General features: G+C 31.1%; 1 protein-coding gene across 1 annotated transcript; it reads right to left on the bottom strand.

Moving 5' to 3' along the window:
- Positions 1-11,206: 11,206 nt before the first annotated feature.
- LOC145138650 (polyadenylate-binding protein 2-like) lies at positions 11,207-12,540 on the bottom strand. The gene is made up of 3 exons (XM_079072695.1): positions 12,115-12,540; positions 11,885-12,003; positions 11,207-11,784 (listed from the first exon to the last, which is right to left on the bottom strand). The coding sequence occupies exons 2-3, from the start codon at positions 11,990-11,992 to the stop codon at positions 11,422-11,424; spliced, it is 471 nt and encodes a 156-aa protein (XP_078928821.1). The 5' UTR covers positions 11,993-12,003; positions 12,115-12,540; the 3' UTR covers positions 11,207-11,421.
- Positions 12,541-12,843: the final 303 nt, after the last annotated feature.

Genomic DNA, 12,843 nt, shown 5'->3' with positions numbered 1-12,843 from the left:
AGTTTTTAACCTTTTAACCCAAGACCGTAGACTTCTACCCCAAAACTGTAGTTAAAGAAAAACGTAGATTTTACCAAAACTGTAGGCTACGGTTTGAGAAACCGTAGGTTATACAGAGAAAACCGTAGGTTTAAAATAACATACGGTTTTATATCTTATAAATGAAAAAAAAAATTTATACAAAACACAAAAACAGTTGACGAATTAGCGAAACAGTAGACGAATCTAAATACTTACGGTTTCGTGGGTTATTTTGAAACAATTCCTAATTTTTGGCTAAAAATTATTAATCACTTCTTTAATTTGGCTAGACTAGTAATTAGGCGTTAATTTGGTCATGCTACCCATATGTTTTTCATTTGTCTTTATTTGTAAATATGGAAGTTTTATTGTACCTTATAAAAAATGTACACATCTAAAACTGATGGAGTATATTCTCATCACATATTATCGATTATTAAATTTATGATTATATTATAGAAATTTGGAATTTACATAAAAAAATTAATGAAAACTTTTCTTTAATGTTACGACAAAGTATTGGCATAAAAACGTTGCTTATAAATAATATCATTTTGAATCATTTTCTTTTAGGGTAAATAGCATAAAAAACACTTCGTTTACATCAAAATTCTAATTTGACACCGTGTTTCTTTTGTCTCAAATTTGACATTGTGTTTTCCAGTTTTTTACAATTCTGACCATTTGACCGCTCAACCAAGTTACATGCTGACGTGGCATGATGACGTGTCAGTTTTGATGGCGTGGCATGCTGACATGATATGCTGACGTGTCAAAATTGAATTTTTTCCCCACAAAAAACACTAATTTTTCAATTTTTTCGATTTTGACACTAAGTTTAATATTTTCTTTCAATTTTGACACTATGTTTTTCTGTTCCAAATCGAACATCATTTTTTCTAATTTTGTTCAATTTTGACCATTTTTCATTTGAAAGCGTATAAATAAATTTTTTTATTACATTTTAAACCGTATAAATATATATTTTTTGTTTAAAAACCACATTTTTATTTAAACACATTTAAATATATATTTTTTGTTTAAAAACCACATTTTTATTTAAATACAATGTGTTTTCTTTGTTTTGTTTTTGTTTTTTTTTTTTTTCTTTTTTACATTCAAAGCATAATGTATATATGCATTAGTTATATAATTATAATCAAACTAACCATAAGCTTCTAATAAGATGTAAAATTTTCAGGGGTTGTAAACTTGACATCCGGATTTTGATCGACTACACGCCTCCAAACCTCCAAACTAATTTTAAAGTTGCATATTTAATATAAAATACGGTTTTTATATAACTACTACATATTTATACATAAAATTATGGTTTGAATGTAAAAAAAAAAACCTTGTATTTATACAAAACTTTGGTTTTTAATTGAAAAAAAAATGTACTTATTCGGTTTAAAATGTAATTAAAAAATATATTTATACGGTTTCAAACGGAATATGGTCAAAATTGAACAAAATTTGATAAATGATGTTCAATTTGGAACAAAAAAACATAGATTCAAAATTGAAAAAAAAAATTAAACTTAGTGTTAAAATCGAAAAAATGCGAAAACTTAGTGTTTTTTGTGAAAAAAAAAATCAATTTTGACACGTCAGCATATCATGTCAGCATTCCACGTCAACAAAACTGACACATCATCATGTCACGTCAGCATGTAACCTGGTTGACCGGTCAAGTGGTCAGAATTGTAACAAATTGGAAAACACAATGTCAAATTTGAGACAAAAAAAAAACACACCGTCAAATTAGAATTTTGGTGTAAACGGATTGTTTTTTATGTTATTTACCCTTTCTTTTATGATATATTTCAAAATAATGGTGAGCGATTACTATGGAACGGAAATAGCATAAAATAATACCCCATTGCTCAAAAATCAACATGCATATGAACAAATTATTTATAATTTTTATATATAAAAGTTATATAAAAACTCAACATATGATTTTCATAAGGGAAAATGACTTAGGAGGGTAACTACCTCTTATCCGTGTTCACATATTGGCAACTTCTTCTTTTTTGTACATAATAAAACAACTAACTTCTTTTATCTGTTTAAATTACACCAATATTACCGGCTAATACATGTTTTAACCGGTAACCCAAAAGGAAAATGACTTAGGAGGGTAACTACCTCTTATCCGTGTTCACATATTGGCAACTTCTTATTTTTTGTACAGAAGAAAGCAACTAACTTGTTTTAACTGTGTAGCATCCCAAAAATCATGACCAAAAATTTCGTATTTAATTTAATACTAAAACCATAATTGTCAAACCATTAATTTAATACTTCGGCATTAGGCCTCGCCCTGCATCAGGCCCCGCCTAGCATCGAGCCTCGCTCGGTATACAGATCTGTCTCTCTTAGGCCCCGCCTGTCTCCGGGCCCCGCCCGCTAAACACATACAATCATATAACATGCTAACACATAAAGAATAATAATCTACTATATCCCTGTCCTAAGAAACATACTCTGCTAATAATGAGATATGGAACTTCGTCCGTACTCAGCTAGTTCCAGCCAAGACTTCAGCAGTGCAAGGTGAGTCTCCTCACTGTGTGAATGGGTCCAAGGCCACAATGCCAGCCCATGTAGTCTATGAGTAGGAAGACATAGGGGTTAGCCCTAGGAATTATATGCTAGTATGTTATTCCATACCAAGGTCTGATGTCGGGCGGGTGCCCGAGGAATGTTTGCATGTTAGATTATACTTGTTGTCTGTGTGATACTTTTATGTGCCTGGTAGAGAGGTGAGTGTGGGCGAGGTCCTGTATCTCATCACTAGCTGAGTACGGACGATGTTCCGTATCTCATTATTAGCAGAGTATGTTTCTTAGGACATGGATACAGTAGAGTATGTTTCTTTATGTGTTAGCATGTTATATGATTGTATGTGTTTAGCGGGTGGGGCCCGGGGACAGGCGGGGCCTAAGAGAGACAGATCTGTATACCGAGCGAGACTCGATGCCAGGCGGGGCCTGATGCCGGGCGGGGCCCGATGCCGGAGTATTAAATTAATTGTTTGACAATTATGGTTTTAGTATTAAATTAAAAACGAAATTTTTGGTCATGATTTTTGGGATGTTACACAGTTAAAACAAGTTAGTTGCTTTCTTATGTACAAAAAATAAGAAGTTGGCAATATGTGAACACAGATAAGAGGTAGTTACCATCTTAAGTCATTTTTCCTTTGAGTTACCTGTTTTAGCCGGTAATATTGGTATAATTTAAACAGTTAAAACAAGTCAGTTGTTTTATTATGTATAAAAAAGAAGAAGTTGCCAATATGTGAACACGGATAAGAATTAGTTACCCTCCTAAGTCATTTTCCCTTTTCATAACTTGAAATGAAAAATGATGGCACTTTCATTTTATTCATACTAATAGTAAGTCCGCATACACTCACCAAAAAATCAATTACAAAGAAAAGAAAGAAAAGGCAATAATAGCATCTTTGTCATTAAAAAACACCCAAAAGAATTAGAAAAAAGATGTTGTTTGTTTTCTAAATATCCGTTTTTTTATATCCGTAGAAAAAAATATAGACCAAGTCAACAATATATAAAAAAATAAGTTATAAAGTCTGTTGCATAAATGATATTAAACCAAATTGATAAAAAAAAATCAAAAAAACAATTTTTTTAAAAATAGTAAATTGTATTATTTGAGTGGTCTACATAAACATGCCTCAAAGTCATGTGGAATGTTAATCGTGAAACACTAGCGATATTTCTGAATCTTGAATCTTTTTATGTGAAATGTTACATCTCAACCATTAAGCTTCCATTATAGAAAAAAAATTATCATTATATATATATATATATATATATATATATATATATATATATATATATATATATATATATATATATATATATAAGGTTCTATGAAAAACAAAAACTCTAAAAAAACCCTAAAAATGCATAAAAATAATATTTAAAGATAACAAATCTTTTTTTTTTTTGACTTTATATTCTTAAAAATCGTAACTTTTTATATAATTTCGTTGAAAAAAAATTTGAAAAAAAAAAACAAAAAATTATAAATAAACTGAACTGGTCCTTATTTCTTGTTTTTAAACTTGGATTCGCTTATGGTTTTTGTCAAATTTTGGCCAGGTATTAGGCCATCCGTTATACATTTAACGAGCTACGAACCACAATCACCATCACGAACAACGAATGAGAGTTGGTGTGCATAAGACGACCACGAACGAAAATCAGAGAGGAAAGAAGAGAGACGCCTGAGAGAGAAGAAAAAAGGAGATTGGTCGTGGTCCTTCGTCCTCCCCACCACAAATCATCACGACCATGAAAGTTCAGGCTAGTGTGCACGGACAACGCTCGTGGCCACGTAGACCACGAGCCTCTTTGTCCTTGATATACCGGAGGACCTTATGTAAAGATGTTTGAAATGGTAGGCACCTACATCTTGCTATCTTCAAGAAAATTTGATTCTTATTTAAATGTCTCACACAAGACAATATCAAGGAAACCAGGAGAATTGAATTGACTTGGAGTTTAATATTTCATCTATATGTCATAGAAAGGGGTGCAAGATTATCGAAAAATAAAAAAAGAAGTCAAATTTCATCAATATATATTCAAATAATCACAAGTAGGCACGTGGTACACCACATTCCTTTCCAAATTATATGGGAAAATTTACATACACACCCCTACAATTATCGCTTTCCTACTTTTCCACCCTACATTAAAAAAAATACACCACATACCCTCCAAAACCACCATCACTTCAAGGAATTAGTTTTCCATTCCTCGTAGCATCAATCCAATGTGATATCGAATCAAGAGCATGATACCTCGTTGTAAACCCAAGTCGATCTGCTTTCTCTCTTGTCCCTAGCATATTTACCGGAATAAATTGATTGACAATTATAGCATATAGAAAAAATAATCCACCATATAAATTTGAGATAACGTAAATACAACGAATTAAAAGAAAAGTTAAAATTATAAATAAAAGATGTTTATAATCGGTGTCAAAATATTCTGTAATAGATTCTAACCAGACTAATAATAATTATAAAACCTAAAATGAGTTTTAGCCCCTCATATGTTATTAGAAAACATAAGTTATAAAAAATTAAACGATTTGTATTTTTTGAGAATCTAGTGTCATTGTGCTTTCCATTAGCATAACATAAAATCAGAGGTGTAAATTGCAATGGCTAAATCTTATTTCATTTTTTATTACCTTACAATTAAATTTTAAACGTCTCGTTTAAAAATATCATGAATGATTAAACAATTTATAATCAAATAATAGCGTGTAATGATATATCAACAACTCAAATTTACCATTTTTATGGAATATAACAAAATCAATTTTAATAAGCTTTATCAACAAAATAATTGTCATCTATAGGACCATTTGTAATATCCCAAATTTCAAGACCAAAAATTTCATTTTTGATATAGTGGTTTAGAAAACATATATAAGAAAACATCACCGAGTCATATCATTTCATAAAACCACAATCATATGTCTCAAAACCATATCATGAAAATAGTAATAATATCATAGTACAATCCCAAGAATCTCATAATGCGGAAATCCGGTGTGTGTGTGATGTGCTGCTACCGTGCCGCCTCCTTCCCATTCGATGAAGAGGTACCTGAAATCAAAACTGCAAACTGTAAGCACGAAGCTTAGTGAGTTCCTCCATCATACCATATACGATACATAACACATACTGCCAGGCATATCTGGGTGCCCGACCTACCCTTCTGAGCATACCGGGGTGCTCAACCTACCCCCTGCTAGGCATACCGGGGTGCCTAACCTACCCATTTCAGACATAACGGGGTGTCCGACCTACCCCTCCGGTTTATCTCAACCGGTTACGGGGAGTATTTCACCCCTACTACTACCACATAAAAATATAACATAATCATACTGTTAGGCATATCGGGGTGCCCGACCTACCCCTTGACCCTATTGAATCTATATGGGGACTATTCCCTTACTACCACCATCACATGACATCATATCATACTAGCACATAAAACATAACAGATAGTGGCATACCAGACAATTATCACAAAGACAATCGTCCACAATCACTCCTATTAGTGGGTCAGTATTGTGGCCTTAGACCCACTTCTACTGGAAGGCAACTCACCTCAAAGTCGTGTAGTATCTAAATTGTTCTCGGTGTTGGAATCGACTCCTATCAAACTCCTACACATAATAACCTTCATTAATTACCATTTCATATTCACAGCCCTTTCAAGGGTCAACTCAGGTCAAAGTCAAGGTCAACACCTTGGTTAAAGTCAAAGTCAAGGTCAACATCTGGTTGACTCAACTCACCGAGTTGATCCACCAACTCGCCGAGTTCCATAATCCTTAAAGTGTTAAAAACTTCGACTCTATTCGCCGAGTCTTTTAAGAACTCGCCAAGTTCTCCTTCGTATAAAATCGAGACTTCCTACAACTGACTCCCCAAGTTCATCCTTGAACTTGTCGAGTCCTTCTTCTTATAAGTTGGCATAGTTAGTCCTGGACCCGCCAAGTTCTCCATGAACTCGTCGAGTTCTTCTTCATGCAGTTGGGACTTAGTCTTGAACTTGCCGAGTTTGTTTTTTACCTCGCCGAGTTCCACGATCTTCAGGTCCATAAATGAACCCAACTGGCTGAGTCTTCTTCCAACTCAATACTTTGCTCGTTATCAGAAGGGGTTTGGGGAAACTGTGACTCGACTCGCCGAGTCCTATGAGCGACTCGCCAAGTCCCTTCATATCCAAAACTATTCAGTCGATTTCAGTCAGCCTTAATGCATCCAAAACGTAGATCTAACTTCCTAGGGTCCATATTACACAAAAAGTCATAAACTTTACGTCCATGCATGGGTCTTCAAGCTCAAAAGACCCAAAAATGAAGTCTACAAAGTGCATGGGGATCTCATGGCCATAAAGTTGGCACCTTTATGCCATGGGAACCCTCAATGTTTCAAGATCTAAAGTTATACCCATTTTAAACCACAAAGTCCCGAAAATGGTTCTACTAAAGCTTGGAAAAGGTGAAAACTAGCCCTAACTAGAGATCTAAGAGATAAATGGTCAAGGTTAAAGCTTTTTACCTTGAATAAGCTGGAAATGAAGCAAAATCTATGGATCTACTTGTTTCTTCTAGAACCCCTGAGCTTCCACTTCTTTCTTCAAGATTCAAGCAACCAAAAACACACAAAATGGCTCAAGGACACTCAAAATTCTTTAGGGTCTCGAGTTAGGGGTTTTCTGGACTGTGAGAGACGATGGAGGCTGAAATGGGGCTAGATAAGGCGTTTAAATAGGGTGTAAACCCTTATTTTAGGGTTTCATCCAGACAGCCCTACTCGTCGAGTAGGTTACTTAAAACCCGCGTACAAAATCCAGTCTACTCGACGATTTGGGCCTCCAACTCGTCGAGTCCCAGTGTAATCAAGCAAATACTTATATTTAAAATACATACCGGGAACCGGGTGTTACACCATTTTCATGTAAGCAATTGCAAACATCCAACACAACATGAAGACCTATAAAATTAAATGATGACATGCACTCCATTACATCATCCTAGAAATTACACCCAATGAATCTTTTTAAAAGTCTAGTTATACAATTTGAACTGGAATGAACATTAACATGCACCATCTTGCAAACTCCATTATCCTATCTTGTTTTGTATTGTTGTGAAGTAGTCTTGTTGCTCATATGAATCTAGAGGCAATGATTAGAGCATCTTCATATATAATATTTTTCATTCCAACCAAAATCATAACTATACAGTATAAATTTGGAAAATAAGAAAGAAGAAAATGAAGCAATATTTCTTACCATAAACTTTCATATTTTCTTCTCATCGTCATCTTCCTCTTTCTTATTACCTATGCTCTTTATCGATAATCTTTTTGTATGGAGTTTCAAATCTACCTCTCAACCACTCACACAACTCTTTAAACCATTCTAATAAAAATATACCATTGTGTACTATATATATATATATATATATATATATATATATATATATATATATATATATCAATTTTAATCAATTTGTGTCATAGGAACCATTAAGTATCATAAGTTAAAAAACAATTGAGCGGTAAGTGGAATGAAATTTACCCTGTAAAATCTTGCAAACTTCATTATCCATTCTTGTTTTGTATTGTTGTGAAGTAGTTTTGTTGATCATCTGAATCTAAAGGCAATGATTAGAGCATCTTCATATATAATATTTTTCATTCCAACCAAAATCATAATTATACAATATAAATTTGAATAATAAGAAAAAAGAAAATGAAGCAATATTTCTTACCATAAACTTTCATATTTCCTTCTCATCGTCATCTTCCTCTTTCTTATTACTTAGGTTCTCTATCGACAATCTTTTTGTATGGAGTTTTTAATCTACCTCTCAACCACTCACACAACTCTTTAAAAAATTCTAATAAAAATCTACCATTGTTAACTATATATATCTCAGTTTTAATCAATTTGTGTCTTAAGAACCATTAATTATCATAAGTTAAAAAAACTGTTGAGTGGTAGTTGTTACTTAGATACTAGTGAAAAATTATGTAGGTTTAAATAGATATTATGGAATCATTATTATAAAGAAATATGAAAAGACATGGAAGTTTCAAATGATCGTGGTGATAGAAAAAATGTCTTCTTTATAAGTATACTAGACGAATTCCCGCGCGTTGCGCGACGAAAATTAAAAATATATTGTTAAAATATTGAAAAATATATGTTTAAAATGGTTATGTTATTTACATTAACTTTGAGATAATATTTTTACACTAATTTATATATATATATATATATATATATATATATATATATATATATATATATATATATATATATATATATATAATCTCAATTATTTTGAACAATAATATTCATTAAATTAACCCACATTCATCATTAATAGAATTAAATATAATTTTCTATTTAGTATTATTTTTAACAATTATTATTATTGATTAATTATATTTTTACTTATGCGATCATTTTCTAATTTCAATAATGATGTTCATTTAAAATACAATTTATTTATAGTTAAATGTAAATTATAATTTGATGTTATTATCATTTAAAAGTATTATTCATTAATTTTAAACCACTTATTATTAATAATACGTTAAAATTTTTTTTAAGAAACACTTAATATTATTATTAAAATGTGAAACATACACTAAATAATAAAGTGATGAGATAGACAATTTGCATGGATAATATGACATATTCATGTAATTTGATTTTATTATTTATAATTATTGCTTATTAATTTTAAAACCACTTGTTATTATTAATAAGTGAAAGAAACTTTTAAAAAGCGTTTATTATTATAATTAAAATGTTAAACATATACTAAAATATAAAGTGATAAGATAGACAATTTACATTTTAAAAAATGCTTACATGGATAATATGGATAATATGACATATCCATGATTTTTAATTAATTATTGTTTTGAAGCAACATGAACATACAAACATGTATAGAATAGTTAATTAAATATTATATACATCACCTTAAATAACATATGATCGATAACATGAAACTAATCTAATTTATATTAAAATTTCAGCCATAACATACAATGATATTCTTAAAAGAATACTTAAATCAAGAAAATACAAAAAAGAATTAGTATATAACAAACTTACAAATTAAAAACTTCAACATAATAACATGGCTCGGAAAATTGTTCAAAGCCCTCAAACCAACACAAAAAACTTTAAAACTTGTTTTCTTTGTGAATTTTGTATGTGATTTGTATTTGTGTGTCTACTCAAAAAAAAATTGACTTTTTTATAGTAGAGTATCCATTAAATCTTTATTAAATATATTATATAAGTTATAAAACCTTTGAATTGTTAATCATTATTAAGAGACTTTTGAGTGGTATTCATTAAAATAGGAGGTTTCAAATGAATGAGATGTTTGCAAATTTTTATGCGGGTTTCAAATGCATGAGGTTCAAAGAAAAATGCTAGCTTTATAAGTATGTATGATAGCTAGTATGACTAGACGAATTTCTACGCGTTGTACAATGTATGTTAAAAATATATTGTTAAAATATTGAAAAAATATGTTTAAAATGGTTATGTTATTGATATTAACTTTGAGATACTATTTTTGCACTAATATATATATATATATATATATATATATATATATATATATATTAGTGCAAAAATAGTATCTCAAAGTTAATATCAATAACATAACCATTTTAAACATATTTTTTCAATATTTTAACAATATATATATATATATATATATATATATATATATAGGGTTAGGATCAAATATGAATCACAAATATTGTGTGAATGTATGACCAAACTTAACAATTAGATTAAAAGAATGAAATGTTATGATCTTAGGGTACATCTTATTTACATGGACTAGCATATACTATATAATTACATTTAATTAAGTATAAAGGAAAATATGACATTTAATAAAGAGAGAGAAATGAGAATTATCTACATTTTAGGCAAGTAAGTTAAATTAATTAATGAAAATTAAATCAAATCTCATATTTTATTCAATGTATTTAAATTAAATCAGATTTTTTTTATAAAACGGCTGCATTCAACACATATTTTGATTCATTCATTCTTAAAGAATATGATTTCATTAATTAGTTTTTTGATTCTTTGATTCTAAAAGAATCCATTGAGTAATCTCAAAGAATATACCTCGATTATTAGACAATAACCTATCATTCTTTAAGAAAAATATATTGCAATACAATCTCTAATACATTCTATAAAGAATATGATTTCATTAATTAATTTTTTGATTCTTTGATTCTAAAAGAATCCATTAAGTAATCTTAAAGAATATACCTCGAATATTAGACAATAACCTATCATTATTTAAGAAAAATATATTGCAATACAATCTCTAATATATTCTATAAAATGAGAATCATTTTTATAACACAAAACAAGAATATATACAAAAATTAAAAAAAATATACATAACCTTTTATACTACATTTTATAAGAATCTGTTATCATTTGTGAAGAATATACATAAAATTTATAAAATATAAAACATTCTTAAAGAATTTTTTATCATTCTAAAAGAATATGTTGTCAAATCTTTGCTTCGATTCCTCAATGACCATAGAAACGGAAAAACTAAAGTTGTATGGATTGTGATTTATCAATTGCCTCCTTCATACTCTGTTCAAATCTTTGCTTCAATTCCTGTTCCCTTTCGTATTTCTTCTGTGCTTTTCCAACATACCATTCTTTGTTATCAAATTTCTGACCATTAAGCCCTTCCACTGCTTTACCAGCATCCTCAGCATTCTCAAAATTAACAAATCCAAAGCATTTGGAGTTCCCTTCAGCATCCCTCATCACAAGCACTTGTCACAGTTCCAAATTCACTAAATGTCTTGTTTAGATCATCATATGTTGTTGATTCGGACAGGTTTTTGACAAAGACATTAGTAAACTTTGTCTTGTCGACAACTAGTTCTCTTTCTTGTTTGCGCAAAAAGGGTCCCACGTATACTTGTTTGTCGTTTAAAAGCATGTCCTTCAGTTTTTCAATGGCTTTTTGTGCAGATTCTTCAGCGTCGTATTGAACAAAACCATACCCCTTTGATTGGCCACTTGAATCTGTCGCAATCCTGCAGGAGAGAATATTGCCAAATGTAGAGAATGTGTCGTGTAAGGCCTTTTGGTCGATTGCCTTATCAAGAATCTGTTTTTGTTTAGATTGTTCATACAAGTCAGTAGGTAAAGAAGACTATAAGAAAGTGGAAACAGTGATTAATAGATTAAAGTTTTTCTGCTTTGAATACCTTGATAAATATGTTTCCAGAGCCACTTTTGCGTACGCTTGGGTCTCGATGAGAATACATTATTCTGATCGCCTTCCCATTCAAATGTGTGAAGTTCAGTACCTCCATTGCCCTTGCAGCTGTCATCAACATAACAAGAGGAGTAAGAACTAATGCTTTCAACAGTGTTGACATCATAAGGAATTGCAATATCTAACCATGAGAAGGTGAATTTGTTAAACAACACTAACCATCTTGAGGATTCGCATAGTTGACATAGCCATAACCAAGCGATCGTCGAGTCGACAAGTCCCTGCAAATTCGAACAGAAACCACTTGACCTAACTAGTTAAACAGATCATACAACTGCGAATCCATCACATTCCACTCCAGATCCCCAACATACAATGAAGTCGGCACAAACTGCTGAGCACCAGCAGGAGCAGCACCACCAACACCAACACTCACCGCCTGAGGTTGAACTTGAACCTGAGCCGCCATCTCAAAACCCTAGAAATATTTACCTTTTCCCCAAATTTTCTGATTTTTTGGCTTTTTTAACTTCCCTCTCCCTTTATTAATATGAATCCAAACCTAGATAGATAAATAGCCTGCAAATCAGAAAGCCTTTCCAACTCCGAACAAAGCAAACCACAGAAACCCTAGAAACTCCCAACTCTTTTTGTTGCTTTTTTAAATAAGATAGATAGAGAGATAGGAGAGGGAACGATATGAATATAATGATGGGTTTTGGTCATAAGAACATCCTATATGCTCATACAAACCCTAATGCTTGGATCTAGGTTTCTCTATTGTACATGCAAGTTATCCAAGACTATAAACCCTAATTCTAACATTCAAGTAATCATATTAACATGAGAATAGGTTTAAGATGTTACCTTGGTTGTTATGTAGCAATAACAATCCCAATTCCTCCTTGTATTGACTTTAGAAAGCTTAGAGTCACAAATGTCACTCCT

Source organism: Lactuca virosa, chromosome 9, assembly GCF_052849685.1.
Source record: "Lactuca virosa cultivar CGN04683 chromosome 9, Lactuca_virosa_CGN04683_v6, whole genome shotgun sequence".
In the NCBI taxonomy this organism is placed as follows: domain Eukaryota; kingdom Viridiplantae; phylum Streptophyta; class Magnoliopsida; order Asterales; family Asteraceae; genus Lactuca; species Lactuca virosa.
Note: the sequence above shows the minus strand (reverse complement) of the source record. Positions and strands in the feature narration are given on the sequence as shown.

Bases quoted from the DNA above. Each gene is read 5' to 3' on its own strand.
- LOC145138650 (XM_079072695.1), bottom strand. From the start codon at position 11,992: ATGGAGGTACTGAACTTCACACATTTGAATGGGAAGGCGATCAGAATA. The intron at 11,785-11,884 runs GTATTCAAAGCA...AAACAAAAACAG, and splicing joins CTGGAAACATATTTATCAAG to ATTCTTGATAAGGCAATCGA.